The 16,204-nt window shown below is 38.2% G+C and overlaps 1 protein-coding gene across 2 annotated transcripts in view; it reads left to right on the top strand.

Moving 5' to 3' along the window:
- Positions 1-16,204, top strand: part of FMN1 (formin 1) — a 437,633-nt gene that overhangs the window by 239,672 nt on the left and 181,757 nt on the right. For both annotated transcript variants that reach the window (XM_043919297.1, XM_043919298.1), the window contains one exon: positions 10,101-10,188. In XM_043919297.1, the coding sequence (XP_043775232.1) occupies positions 10,101-10,188 (88 nt within the window). The remainder of the gene's footprint in view (positions 1-10,100; positions 10,189-16,204) is intronic.

Here is a 16,204-nt window from a genome sequence, read left to right as displayed (position 1 = left end):
TGAACAACTTCTGTAAGTCTGTCCTATAGAAATACGACCTCAAGTGACCTCAGGAATGATTTGAATATATACTGAAGTCTTGGACCAGACTTTTTAGCTGGCTGAACTCTCAGTGAGTCTGTTTATTAAATCTAATGTGTTGTTTTCCTCCATGTGTTTTTTTTTTTTTAGTCTTTTTGCATATTGGACTTAAAGATATTTTAAAATATTTATCTATTCTACTCTCTGTGGGTTTTTTTAATCTCCTTTTTACTTGTGATTTTTTTTTCTTGTAATTTGTTTGGTAGTGTCCTCTACTTCCTAAACTGAGAGCATTACAAACTACAGGCACCCTTGATTTATTGTGCTTTGCAGATACTGCATTATTTACAAATTTCAGGGTTGTAGCAACCCTGCGTTTAGCAAGTCTATCAGTGCCATTTTTTCCCATGGCATTGCTCATTTCATGTCTCTGTCAAATTCTGGTAATTCTCACAATGTTTCAAACTTTTGCATTATTATTTGTTATGGTGATCTGAGATCAATGATCTGTGACATAACTCTTATCATTGTTTTGGGGCACCATGAACTATACCCATTGAAGATGGAGAGCTGAATCAATGTTATATGTGCTCTGATTGCTCCACCAACCAGCCACTCCGACCATCTCTCCTCACCTCCTTAGGCCTCTCTATTCCTTAAGACACAGTATTAAAAGTGGGCCTACTAAGAACCCCACTATGTCCTCTAAGTGTTCAAGTGAAAGGAGGAGTCATACATCTCTCATTTTAAATCAGGAGCTGGAAATGATTAAGTTTAGTGACGAAGGCATGCTGAAAGCTGAGATATGCCCAAAGCTAAGACCTTTTGCGCCAGTTAGTCAAGTTACGAACGCAAAGGAAAAATTCTTGAAGGAAATTAAAAGTGCTACTCCAGTGAACACACAGATGATAAGAAAGTGAAACGTGAAAGTTTTAGTGGTCTAGATAGATCAGATCAGCTGCAACATTCCCTTAAGCCAAAGCCTGATCCAGAGCAAGGACCTAACTCTCATCAGTTCTGTGAAGGCTGAGAGAGGAGAGGAAGCTGCAGAAGAAAAGTTTGAAGCTAGCAGGGGTTGGTCCTGAGGTTTAAGGAGAGAAGCCATCTCCATGACATAAAAGTACAAGGTGAAGCAGCAAGTTATCCAGAAGACCTAGCTAAAATAATTTATAAAGGTGGCTATTCTAAAGGACAGATTTCTATTGTAGCTGAAACAGCCTCCTGTTGGAAGAAGATGCCATCTAGGACTTTCATAGCTCAAGAAGGAGCAGTCAAAGCCTGACTTCAAAGCTTCAAAGGACAGCCTGACTCTTTTGTTAGGGGCTAATGCATCTGGTGACTTGAAGTTGAAGCCAGTGCTCATTCACCATTCCAAAAATCCTAGGGCCCTTAAGAATTGTGCTAATTCTATTCTTCCTGTGCTCTATAAATGGAATAACAAAGCCTGAATCACAGCACATCTGTTTACAACATGGTTAACTGAATATTTTAAGACCATTGTTTGGACTTACTATTCAGGAAGAAGATTCCTTTCAAAATATTACTGCTCATGAACAATGTACCTGGTCACCTAAGAGCTCTGATGGAGATGTACAGTGAGATTTACTTTGTTTTCATGCCTGCTAACACAATATCCATTTTGCAACCCTTACATCATGGAGTAATTTCTCATTTCAAGTTTTATTCTTTAAGGAATATATTTTATGAGGCTATAGCTGCCATAGATAGTGATTCCTCTGATGGGTCATGTCATAGTCAATTGAAAACCTTCTGCAAAGAATCTATCATTCTAGATGCCATTAAGAACACTGGTGACTCATGATAAAAGTCTAAGATATCAACATGAGCAAGAGTTTCTAAGAAGTTGATTTCAACTCTCATGGATAACTTTGAGGGATTCAATTTGGACTTCAGTGGAGGAAATCACTAAAGATGTGATAAAAATTGCAGGAGAACTAGAATTAGAGATGGAGCCTAAAGATCTGATTGAATTGATGCAACCTTATGATAAAACTTAACAGATGAGGAGTTGCTTCTTCCAAATGAGCAAAGAAAACTGTTTCTTGATATGGAATTACTGCTGGTGAAAACGCTGTGAGAACTGTTGAAATGGCAAGAGAGGATTTAGAATATGACAGAAACTTAGTTGATAAAGTAGCAGCATAGTTTTAGAGGATTAACTCAGTTTTGACAAAAGTTCTACTCTGGGTAAAATGCTATCAAATAACATTGTGTGCTACAGAGAAATTGTTTGTGAAAGGAAGAGTCAATTGACATGGCAGACTTTATTGTTGTCTTGTTTTAAGAAGTTGCCGCAGCCACCCAACCTTCAGCAACCACCACCATGATCCGTCAGAAGCCATCAGTGTTGAGGCAAGACCCGCCACCAACAAAAATATTATCACTTGCTGAAGGGCTCAGATGATAGCATTTTTAGTAATAAGTTATTTTTATTAAGGTATGTATATATTGCTTTTCTAGGGCTTCCCTGATAGCTCAGTTGATAAAGAATCTGCCTGCAATGCAAGAGACCCCGGTTCAATTCCTGGGTCAGGAAGATTCTCTGGAGAAGGGATAGGCTACCCACTCCAGTATTCTCGGGCTTCCCTTGTGACTCAGCTGGTAAAGAATCTGCCTGCAATGCAGGAGACCTGGGTTCCATCCCTGGGATGGGAAGATCCCCTGGAGAAGGGAAAGGCTACCCACTCCAGTATTCTGGCCTGGAGAATTCCGTGGACTGTATAGTCCATGGCGTTGCTAAGAGTTGGATACGACTGAGCAACTTTCACTGCATGCTACTTTTCTAGACATAATACACTTGTACATTTAGTAGACTACAGGGTGAATGTAATTTTTATATGCACTGAGAAGCAAAAAATTTGCATGACTCACTTTATTGCAGCTCAGTTTACTGCAGTGGTATGGAACTAAACCTGTAGTATTTCTGAGGTGTGTCTGTACAGTGTTTAAAACTGGATGGTACTGATGTAAAGACAGACACAGACCAATAGAACAGAATAGAGAGCTCAGAAATGAACCCACCCATACATGGTCAAATGATCTTCAGCAAGAGTGCCAAGATTGAGAAATGGGGAAGGGATAATCTCTTCAACAAATGATGCAGGGAAAACTGGATATCCAAGTGCAAAAGAATGAAATTGCACCAGGATCTTTCAGCATAAACAAAAACAAGTTCAAAATGGATTTAAGACTTAAATGCAGGTGTGAAACTATAAAATTCCTACAAGAAAATGTGAAGAAAGCTTCATAACATTGGTCTTGGAAGTTATTTCCTGTATATGACACCAAAGAACAGACAACAAAAGAAAAATAGACACATGGGGATGATGTTAAATTAAGAAGCTTCGATGCAGCAAAAGAAACAAGAGTGAAAAGGCATTATGTGGAATGGTATATAATATTTGCAAAACATATATCTGATAAGGGGTATAATATCCCAGAATAGGTGAGGCATTCCTACAACTCAGTTGAATAAAAACCTGATTTAAAAATGGGCAAAATCTTGTGTACACGTTTTTCCAAAGAAAGCATCCAAATGGCCAGCAGGTCTTTGAAAGGATATTCAACATCACTAACACCAGGGAAATGCAAATCAAAACCACAATGATGTATCACCTGACATCTAGTAGGATGGCTATTGTCAAAAACAAAAACATAGTAAGTATTGGTAAAGATGTCCAAAAATTAGAAAAATAGAAGTACCACATTATCCAGCAGTCCCATTTCTGGGTATTTATCCAAAAGAATTAAAAACAAGATCTCAAAGTGATATTGCACTCCTCTTTTCATTGCAGCATTATTCAAAATAGCCAAGAAATAGAAATAAGTTACATGTTCACTGACCTATGTATTTATATATATGCATGCACATACACATATGCAACAGGAAACATATATATATATATACATCTCCACATATGTGTGTGTTGTTGTTGTTTCGTCACTCAGTTATGTTCGGCTTCTCTGCAACCCATAGACTGTAGCCTGCCAGGCTCCTCTGTCCATGGGGTTTCCCAGGCAAGAGTACTGGAGAGGGCTGCCACCTCCTTCTCCCATATATGCACACATATATACACACACAAACACAGTAGAATATTATTCAGCCTTAAGAATAGAATTCTATCACACCCTACAACGTATATGAACCTTGAGGACGTTATGCTAAGTGAAATCAGTCAGTCACATAAGGACTAATACGGCGTGATTCTACTTACACGAGGTATCTAAAGTAGTCAAACTGGTAGAAGCAGAAAGCTGCGTAGGGGCTGGGGGAGAAGGAAATGGAGGAAGGCTGTTCAAGGGGCTTAGAGTCTCCGTCCTGTAGGATGAAAAGCTTCTAGCCATCTGCTGTCTAGCAGTGTGCATATACTTAACAGCGCTTACTGTCCGTTTAAAATTGTGTCGATATGGAAGATTTCATGATTTTATTTCTCTCTCTCTTTTTTTTAAACTATAATAAAAGAAAACCTTTTATTTTCAATTATGGTCTTTCAAACAATAATTTCAGAGATCAATTATGGTCTTTCAAGGTCTTTCAAACCTTTCAATTATGAAAATGAAAGAAATGAAGAGGGCTTAGGGCATATATCCATTCTATGTCCACCGTGTTCCTACCGTTTCAGCTGGTTTTGAGAAACATGGTGTTATTCCACAATCAAAGAGAGACTACACGGAAACGTATCTAGGTCCGTTTTTAAAGGTCTAGTTAGAGATAGACAAAGAATTTGACACAAATAAGGAAGAAAATACAAATGCTCTTACTTGTGCACTGCCGACCCCCTTTTTAGGAAGCAGCAAGGCATTTCAGGAAATTTAATTTTTTCAGTCCAGCTAGCTGAAAGTGAGGGACACTTTTCTTCCAAACACCTGCTGTGCCAGGCTAATAGAACTGCTGGGGTAGTAACATTGTTTCCACAGGTCAGCCTGGTTGAACAATGAAGTGGGAATGGATTTGCTTGCTTTTGTTTATTTAAAAAATACATATTTTATATTGGAATATAGTTAATTTACAATGTTGTGTCGATTTCAGGTATACAGCAAAGTGATTCCATTATACATATACCCATTCGTTTTCAAACTCTTCCCCATGTAGGTTATTATAGAATATTAAGTAGGGTTCCCTGTGCTACATAGTAGGTCCTTGTTGGTTATCTATTTTATATATAGTAGCATGCATATGTTAAACCCAAGTCCTAATTTATCCTTCCCTACATCTTTCTCCTTTGGAAACCATAGATTTGTTTCTGACACCTGTGAGTCTGATTCTGTTTTGTAAATAAATTTATTTATATCTTTTTTTTTTTTTAGATTCCACATGTAAGTGATGTATGGTACTCTTCTTTCTCTGTCCTACTTTACTTAGTATGGTAATCTCTAGGTCCATCCATGTTGCTGAAAGTGGCATTGTTTCACTTTTTATGGCTGAGTAATATTCCATTGTATATATACACTGTATCTTCTTAAACTGATTGTCTGTTTATGGTCACTTGGATTGTTTCTGTATCCTGGCAATTGTAAATAGTGATGCAGTGAACATTGGGGTGCATGTATCTTTTCAAGTTAGACTTTTTGTCTTTTCCTGATGTAAGTCCAGAGATGGGATTACAAGATCATATAGTAACTATTTTGTTTTGTTTTGTTTTGTTTTGTTTTTTAAAGAACTTTCACACTGTTCTCCGTCGTGGCAGTACCAATTTACATTCCCATCAGCAGTATAGGAGGGTTCCCTTTTCTCCACGCCCTCTCCAGCATTTATTGCTTGTAGACTTTTTGATAGTAGTTGCTTGTTTTTTATCCTATGACAGAATCTCAATTTCAGTTTCAATCCTTCCCTTTCTGTTCTCTTGTGGTTGCTCTCTTGTCTTCTTTTAATTAACTATTAGAAAACCTTGAATTTGAATCTTGTTTTTCCTGTAGGAAGACCATGTTATCCAGGGTTTTCAGAACCCTAGCTGGATAGCATGGTGAATATTTGTCTGAAGACATTTTTTACAACCAAATTGTCCTCTTGTCTTACATCTGATTCCTGTGCCTGTCTCCTTGACATTGATATGTATGCCATGACCAAAGTTGTATCTCAGTCACTATCTTGGACTTTTAAGGGTAAATCCAGTCTGTTCTCAAGGCTTTTCTTCCTTTGAATTTGCTTTGCAGATAGTTTTATTTGCCTTTTAGTTCTTCTCAGCAATATTAAATCATTAAGCTTTACAAAATTTACGAGATCGAGGACATGATCTGTCTTGGTCAACCCTGCATCCTCTGAATCCAAAGCAGTGCCAGGCACATAACAGGTACACGGCAGATGTTTGTTAATAAATGAATACATGCGTGAAGATGTACACAAAACTTTGGGTTTTCTTAATTTTGTGTTGGACTTTAATGATGGTTTCACTTTAAATTTGTGTCCTCTAAGAAAAAGCCAGAAATTTCATTTTTAAAGAATATGTTTGATTATATATAATCTCTTCTTCCTTTGCTTTTATATAAAAAATAAATGAAAATACCAAGTATCTTCTTTATTTCTTTTAAAAACTGAACTTCTGTATCCTCCAGAATCTTTCTCTAAGGCTAACATTGAAATGATTAAACACATTAAGCTGATCATCAGTTTTTACTTTTATCTTGATGAAAGCTTGTGCTTGCAGTACTTTTGGCCTAACAGTATATGTAAGAGTAGCCATATGCTGAGCAGGGGAAGCTGAGGGGCGGGCAGTAATTGACTCACCATTGATTGATAGATAGGTAGACAGTAGTCTTGGTTGGAACAAACTAATGTTATCCCTTATTTTTCAACCAGCAAGCAACTCAGCTAGTTAGTACCAGTATAAATGTAGATGTTTATTACTATTTAATCTTATCTTCACTATGTTTTTGGTAAGCTTATATGCGCATAGGTGGGAGAGGAAGCATAGCTTTTTAGTTTATATTTCACCCAACAAAATGCATTAAAGACATATGATTTGATGATGTTTTATGTGATTTCATATTGATTTTTGTAGCCCTGCCACAAGAAAGAAAAAGAAACTTTTTTCCCTTAGTGGTCACTGGGTGATATGTTCTTTGGAGCTGATTTGATTCACTAGATTTAGAGAGAAATGTAACTATAATGAGCTCTCCATGGAACATTCATAGAGGGTTGAAATAATTGTCACTGAGGTATTTAGAGTTTCTAAAAAGATTATAAAAGTTTTTATATACATATATAATATTACTATTATAAAAGAGTACTTCTAAACAACTTCAAACTAAAGTTGTATGTACCAAAGTATTATTAACATAGCACAACCACAGAGCAACCTAACCCTCTTGAATAGAGAAATTTTATTTAAATAATACCTATGTCAAAACTATTTTATGTGCTTTATGTATATTATGTCATTTAATTTCTAGAATAAATACACAAACTCAGTACAGTCAAGCCTGCTGCTAAGTCGCTTCAGTCGTGTCCGACTCTGTGCGACCCCGTAGATGGCAGCCCACCAGGCTACCCCGTCCCTGGGATTCTCCAGGCAAGAACACTGGAGTGGGTTGCCATTTCCTTCTCCAGTGCATGAAAGTGAAAAGAGAAAGGGAAGTCGCTCAGTCATGTCCAACCCCATGGACTGAAGCTTGCCAGGCTCCTCCATCCATGGGATTTTCCAGGCAAAAGAGTACTGGAGTGGGCCTACTCATGATGAAAAAGTTGAATTCCTAGAATTTAAGTCACTTTTCCAAGGTCATATGACTGGTCAGCAGTGGAGTCCAGATCACAGTGATCTTTCCCCTCAGCCACTCAGTGGATGGTCCACAGCCAAGGAGGTTAGAGGCAATGAAGTGACTTACAAAGTCCAACATGGAAATAGGCCAGTGATAAGTGGAAAAGTTGGATAAAAACTTGCATATGTGGTGCAGTTACAACTTAGTTAAAGTGTGTTTGAATAAAAAAATCAGATTAAATTAAATATTATAGAGGTTTGCATGCTTGTATTAGATTGGTGGAATTTGGGGTGGTATTTTTCCTTTATTTTCTAGATATCTTTCAAATTAAAGTTTTTTTTAAATTTATTTATTTTAATTGGAGGCTAATTACAATATTTTAGTGGTTTGTGCCATACACTGACATGAATCAGCCATGGGTGTGCATGTGTTCCCCATCCTGAATCCCCCGCCCACCTCCCTCCCCATCCCATCCCTCAGGGTCATCCCAGTGCACCAGCTCTGAGCACCCTGTCTCATGCATCAAACGTGGACTGGCGATCTGTTTCACATATGATAATATACATGTTTCAATGCTATTCTTTCAAATCATCCCACCCTCGCCTTCTCCCACAGAGCCCAAAAGTCTGTTCTTTACGTGTGTCTCTTTTGCTGTCTCACATATAGGGTCATCATTACCATCTTTCTAAATTCCATATATATGCATTAATATACTGTATTGTGTTTTTCTTTCTGACTTACTTCACTCTGTATAATAGGCTCCAGTTTCATCCACCTCATTAGAACTGATTCAACATGCATTCCTTTTATTAGCTGAGTAATATTCCATTGTGTATATGTACCACAGCTTTCTTATCCATTCATCTGCTGATGGACATCTAGGTTGCTTCCAAGTCCTGACTATTATAAACAGTGCTGCAATGAATGTTGGGGTACATGTGTCTCTTTCAATTCTGGTTTCCTTGGTGTGTATGCCCAGCAGTGGGATTTCTGGGTCATATGGCAGTTCTATTTCCAGTTGTTGTTGTTGTTTTTTTTTTTTTCATTTATTTTTATTAGTTGGAGGCTAATTACTTTATAATAGCCAGGACATGGAAGCAAGCTAGATGACCATCAGCAGACGAATGGATAAGGAAGCTGTGGCACATATACACCATGGAATATTACTCAGCCATTATTTCCAGCTTTTTAAGGAATCTCCACACTGTTCTCCATAGTGGCTGTACTAGTTTGCATTTCCACCAACAGTGTAAGAGGGCTCACTTTTCTCCACACCCTCTCCAGCATTTATTGTTTGTAGACTTTTTGATAGCAGCCATTCTGACCTGTGTGAGATGGTACCTCATTGTGGTTTTGATTTGCATTTCTCTGATAATGAGTGATGTTGAGCATCTTTTCATGTGTTTGTTAGCCATCTTTATGTCTTCTTTGGAGAAATGTCTGTTTAGTTCTTTGGCCCATTTTTTTATTGGGTCGTTTGTTTTTCTGGAATTGAGCTGCAGGAGCTGCTTGTATAGTTTTGAGATAAATGCTTTGTCTGTTGCTTCATTTGCTATTATCTTCTCTCATTCTGAAGGCTGTCTTTTCACCTTGCTTATAGTTTCCTTCGTTGTGCAAAAGCTTTTGAGTTTAATTAGGTCCCATTTGTTTATTTTTGCTTTTATTTCTATTACTGTGGGAGGTGGGTCATAGAAGATCCTGCTGTGATTCATGTCAGAGAGTGTTTTGCCTATGTTTTCCTCTAGGAGTTTTATGGTTTCTGGTCTTACATTTAGATCTCTAATCCATTTTGAGTTTGTTTTTGTGTGTGGTGTTAGAAAGTGTTCTAGCTTCATTCTTTTACAAGTGATTGACCAGTTTTCCCAGCACCACTTGTTAAAAGAGATTGTCTTTTCTCCGTTGTATATTCTTGCCTCCTTTGTCAAAGATAAGGTATACATAGGTGCATGGGTTTATCTCTGGGCTTTTTATTTTGTTCCATTGATCTATATTTCTGTCTTTGTGCCAGTACCATACTGTCTTGATGACTGTGGCTTTGTAGTATAGTTTGAAGTCAGGCAGGTTGATTCCTCCAGTTCCAATCTTCTTTCTCAAGATTGCTTGGGCTATTCGAGGTTTTTTGTATTTCCATACAAATTGTGAAATTATTTGTTCTAGTTCTCTGAAAAATACCATTGGTAGCTTGATGGGGATTGCATTGAATCTATAGATTGCTTTGTCAAATTAAAGTTTGAAAATGCAGTAACTGTAGCATCAGTTCAGTTAGCCAATCAGGGTATCTAAAGCTATGAATATTTTCATTATGCTTCTAAATGATTGCCTGGTCATTTACACTTATACTGATTTTTTTTTTTTAATTCTAGATCATCAAGTTATTGGATGGAAAACGATCTCAAACTGTGGGAATCTTGATCTCTAGTTTGCATTTAGAAATGAAGGATATCCAGCAGGGTAAGTCTTATTCATACTTTTTTACCCCGACTTTAAAACTTTTCAGCTTTTATTGTGAGAAATGTCAAACATATACAAAAATAGAATGGCCACAGTGAATACTATGTATCCAGTACCCAGAGGCAAAATCATTAACTCATTAACTAGATTGTTTCATCTAAAACACTCCATCTACTAGATTATTATGAAGCAAATCTCAGATATTTTACAATTCCTCCTTTAAAACTGGTAATAGACCACAAAAAGATAAGGATACTTTAAGCATAACTCCAGTGCCATTATCATACATTTAAAATCATTTGCAATAATTTCCTAATGTCATCAAATATGAGGATTCATACACATTTCATGCATTGCCTTGGATGTGTCCATCTCTTAGGTTTCTTTTGATCTAGAGGTTTCTATCCTCTATTTTTTTTTCTTTGCAGTTACTGTTTTTGTAAAGAACCCAGATCACTCGTCCTGTGAAATTTCCCACATTTTAGGTTTTGCTGATTGCATTGCCATGTTTTTATTTATGATGTTCTTCTGTCTCCTGTGGTTCCTGCAAACTTTTTCTTATCCATATGGCAATCTGATATACACTACAACATGACAAGCCTAAAGAGAGTTAATCTCAGGGGAGAAAAATAATTCATAGATGCTACTGTATATTCTATCAAGAAGTACATAATATTCTGTAATATGACATAATATTCTCTTAAGTATGTAATATTCTCTTTATGATGTTTGTGGGCACTATGATCTTTGCCTAGGTTCATTATTTCATTCGAAGTTTGCCAAATAATGATCTCCTAGTCCCCTCATTTCTTCTTCATTAGCAGGAATGCCTCTATAGAGAAACAGTCTCCATTTTCATACATTTAGTTATGTCATTGTTTCTTAGTCCCCTGCTTGTTTTTTTTTTTTTTTTGAGTGGCACTATTTCACCTTGGTTATCTTTGGCTCAGTTTGAAAGACATTTAAAGCAAGGACATTTTACTTTTATATATATTTTTAGGCCCTGGGAAAGTAAACCCAAAATCTGACATTTTTTAAATCTGTGTCTTACGTGAAGATATTCTGCTCCTTTCTCAGTCATCAGTTAAAAGTAGATCGTCATTTGACATATCACTGATAATATTTTCTAAGTGGTAATACAATGGTGGTTTCAGGAAATTTAGGTTCAGTGTAACAGTGGATACACTCTTAAGTCACACTTCTCTTCAGGTTTTAGTTGATGATGTCTTCAAGTTATCTCTAGGACACAGCAGAAGGACCCCACCCCTCCCCCCCAGAGGTCCTAAACTGAAAGGCACTTAAGAAACTTGCATACATTATTTTTCCTCTGAAATAAGCTTTGTTAAAGGCTTAAAATGTTGCTTTATTGCAAACATTTACAGTTCCGCATAAAACTAAACGTATACTGAATCAGATGACAGTTGCAGAATATTCAAATAAACTTGTCTTTACTATTTTAGCTTAGTAGTAGAACTGAATACATAACTGTGAAATGTTAAACCTCAAACAGCATTGCAGTAGTTGATTTGAGATTGGAGCAGAGGGTGGCTGGAAAGGTCCACTGTCACAGTTAGAAAAGGATACGTCAGTGGCTTTAGGTCTTAGATCCTCTAGGATGGAATTTCTGAAATTCACACAGAAAACTGTGATACTAAGGCAAATGAAAAAAATAAAACAAAAAATATTGGCAGGTAAGTTTATAATCTTTTGTCAAGGAGACTCCCTTTTTTGATGCAATCATTGAAATTAGAAAGGAATTTTTCAGACATAGTGTCAGAGTCTTATCCTAAACCACAGTGCTCTTTATAAGCCTGGTGAAAATCAAGTATGCTTGGTTTCATTACCATAACAAGTAGCACTGTGGATATTAGTCTTTACAGTGTCAATGGCACTTTATTCATTTCTCTTTAGGCTTGTCGTGTTGTAGTGAACATCAGATTGCCATATGGATAAGGCTCATTCCAACAATGTGCTATTCCAGTTATCAACTCAGGACTGTAAACCTTCTTCCCTTGGCACTCTAACATTGAATGTTGAATGAATGTTGAATGTTGACTGTTCATGGTGAGTTGGATAAGAGATTAGTTCACCCAGGATTTTTTCAACATTCTACTCTGGATAGGAATGTGCTCTCATGAAGTAGATGTGAACTTAAATTTTAGCACTGGAAATGTTGATTGTAGCATCACAGACTTTAGGATTCATGGGCACCATTTTAGTTCTTTCTCTTGCTTCAAGCATCTCTGTTATCCACCAGAGTTGGATCCTAAGTTCTAAAAAACAATTATCTCCACTTCATGTTTTCAATTAGTAATACATTCCAGATGAATATAACAGTATAACTCTAGCTTAATTCCTTTTTAGAATCATTTGACTGACACTGGAATCTGAAGGTCACTCAGGAGCCTGAGCGGTGTCAGTGACGTTTTATTCAGAATCCATGTCTGGTCATGAATGGAATGCACTTGGCCTTGTGTTCTCATCCTGATGAAAGGCCTCCTTGTGCTGACCTTGACCTAAAACATTTGTTTTAATGTGAGAGAAGTAGCTGGCATGAGATCGGATTGGAACAGACCAGCTGGCAGGCAGGGTCACACAGCATGTTAACCATGGTGAAGTGACCACAGCGAAGAGACTGTTCTTCAGTCTTTTGGTCATATATTCAGCTCTGTCAGTGTGCAGAGGTAGATACACTAATGTGCTCTTCATGCAGACTCATAAGAAGCTGATGAATAAACCGGAAAGCTAGTATATTCGCTCAGAGGAGGATAGAGAATTTTCCTTCAGCATGACAAGAATGTTTGTAATATCTATTCACTGTTACACCCACCTCACTTATGTCTACTTGGCGTTAGGTATTTGCTTACACCGTTTCTCTTCTTGCTGAGATTACAGCTTGGTCATCTTAATAATAGTTCTGGGTGTTTCAGCCCACCATTACCTCCCACAGAGGTAATGGATAATCCAGTTTTTACTTGTTCAGCTCTTAAAAAGCAACCTTATTTTCTTCATTTGTAAAGTGGGCCCTTCTCTGTTATCCATTTGACACTGCCTATAGTGTATGTTGAAGAAGTGGAATTTGGGGGCTCAGTACCTCAAGGTCTTAACTGATAACAAGTAACAGAGCCAGTGTGTGGTCCTTTACTTCATGTAGCATTACTTTGCTCGGAATTTCTCTGATAATTAAGCATTGTTTACGACGAACTGGGCTAATGTATCCTATATAGAAGTCATTCAATAAAGGATCTTTTAAACTTTAATTTGGTTTTAAGGAATAGAATAAACCTTAGACTAGATGAAATCAGAATGTCATAAATTTCATTCTAGTGCATTTGGACCAAACTTCTTCCTGCCTGCCAACCTCCTCCCTTCCTCTTTCCCTCTCCCCCTCAATAAGCAGGTACTGAATGCCAGCTCTGTTTCAGACACCATGACTACCACAGCACATAACATCCTGAATTTCACATTCTCAAGAGTTCACAGGATGGTGGGAGAGATGTACAGAGTATCCTAAGATCACAGAATAAAGATACCTGTGAAATAACAGAGATCAATGTATTGGCTCCTCCTGTAAAACTTAAGATGAGTCTTAGAGGATGAAATGGTGGTCATCACACAGAGAAGGAGCTTTTCCAGTTGATGAAAGAAGGCATGTGAAAAGGAGGCACATCTAGAGTCTATAAGTTGCATGTGAATGTGGGTGGTTTCAGAACAAAGTACTCAAAGGGTAAATAGTATCCAGACCAGGAAGGATCCTGACTGTCATCAGATGAAATTTGAACATTATCCTATCAGTAACAGGGAGGCAGAAGTTAAAAGCGGCAGTGCTGTGGTCTCCTTTTGAGTGCAGAAATACTTCTCCGATCACAGAAGACTGGCCCCCACGCCCTTTCATGCTCTGGCAGCAGCCGTATCTTCTCCTGTACTTGACTGAGCTCGCTTCTCTCTCACTGCTGTCCAGCGGCAGTGGTCCTCTGATTCCTTAACAGGCCTTCCTCCGTGTCTTTGAAGCACAGTATGTTCCCTCTGTTTGAAATGCTTTTCCAGTCCCATTCAACAGCACACTCTTTTTCTTTGCTCCTAAGTCACTTCAGTTGTGTCTGATTCTTTGCAACCCTATGGACCATAGCCCACCAGGCTCCTTTGTCCATGGGATTCTCCAGGCAAGAATACTGGAGTGGGTTGCCATTTCATAGGGTTCAGCTGAACATCTCAAAGAGGTCCTCCCAGATTCTCCTCCCTAATTTAAGTCACTCTAAGTTAATTATCTTATTTTCTACCCAGCACTTAATATTTTCTTTGTTCATATACTTCTCACTTACATCCGCCATCAGAAGATAAACTGCAAGAGCGATAATACTCACTGATGTGTCCCTCACACCTTGTTGTGTCTGGCGATGAGATGAGGATCATCAAGGGTCTGTTGAATGAATAAACAGAAATAGTCATGTAGGTGACTAGATCTAGGCTTGCCAGGTGGTGCTGGTGGTAAAGAACCTGCCTGCCAATGCAGGAGACGTAAGAGGTGCAGGTTCCATCTCTGGTTCGGGAAGATATCCTGGAGGAGGAAATGGCAACCCACTCCAGTACTCTTGCCTGGAGAATCCCATGGACAGAGGAGCCTGGTGGGCTACAGTCCATGGGGTCACAAAGAGTCAGACATGACTGAAGCAACTTAGCACGTATGCATGGCCAGATCTGATAGAAAGGGATTGTAATTGTTGACATAATAAATGACAAAGGTCAGAACTAAGGCTGTGTCTGTGGAAATGTAGATGAGACCATGTTTGATGAGATCATGTAGATGAGGGATGTTTGAAGAGCAGATTGTTATGGTTAGCCCCATGAGATTCATATGATGATGGAGAAGTTTGGAGTTGCTGGTTTCAACAAGAATGGGAACAATGGTGCCAAAAGCATAAAATGAAAATAGAGGGGGAAAAGAGCGGGTAGAAGCTGAAAGATCGATTCTGTTTTGCATGATTTGAGTTGGAGATGGCTGGTGACATTTCAGCTGGATTGTTCAAGAACGTCTGAAAATTCCAGCCTGATACTAAGTAAACAGGGCTAGGTTAGAGACCGAACATCCCATTGGGTGGCAAAGATAGCCACCCATACATGTTTCTCTCCACCCCAGGCGGTGTGCAGTATCTTGTAGGGCAAACTTAAATCTCTGTTCTGACTGAAGTTTAAAGCACTGCATGACTAAAGGCAAGACCTTGGCTGTGGAGGAAGAGTGGCTTGAGGACACTGGCCATAATACCACACCACTTGTGTTTGGTCCAGGAGATATCCTGAACGAGTGATTTACTCCTTGCCGGTTTTCCATCTACTTAACTAGGGGGACTTATATTTAAAAGCGTTTGGCATCCTTGGCTACAGCGACTGCCTAAGTGATTGCAAATTAGTGTTTTCATTCCATGTTAGTGATTTCCTCTTATTCTTTTCCCAGGGGAGATGGAAAATTGCTGTTGACTATTCTTGACATAAACCTCCATATGCATTGCAACAGACTAGGTGCCAGAAATCTCCTGGCATCCGTTTGGAATTTCCCGTACACTCTCAGAATTCATATTTATAATATTTAATCTAACATCAAAATAAAGCATTTGTCACTTTAGTTCTGACTAGTCCAGAATCTCAGTTTAGAGTTCAGCTGTATCAAAGACCCATCTTTCTGTTGAGGACTCTCGAATCAAAATGTAAGTTAGTTGTATACCCAGAGTCTAAAAGTCAGATCTGAGAATGCTGACTGGACTTTGCTTCTTTTTGCCTAATAATTTATAGAAATCTCTGTCAAGGTTTATGCCAGTTGTCTAAAACATAATGAATTTCCAGGCATCTGAAATTCACTGTGAATTGCCTAGGGCTCTCCTGTTGTTCAGTCACTCAATCGTGTCCAACTCTTTGCAGCCCCATGGACAGCAGCATGTCAGCCTTGCCTGTCCTTCACCACCGATTTGCTCAAACTCATGTCCATTGAGTTGGTGATGCCATCCAACCATCTTCATCCTCT

The sequence above is a fragment of the Cervus elaphus genome, chromosome 12, assembly GCF_910594005.1.
Source record: "Cervus elaphus chromosome 12, mCerEla1.1, whole genome shotgun sequence".
NCBI classification, from domain to species: Eukaryota; Metazoa; Chordata; class Mammalia; order Artiodactyla; family Cervidae; genus Cervus; species Cervus elaphus.
Note: the sequence above shows the minus strand (reverse complement) of the source record. Positions and strands in the feature narration are given on the sequence as shown.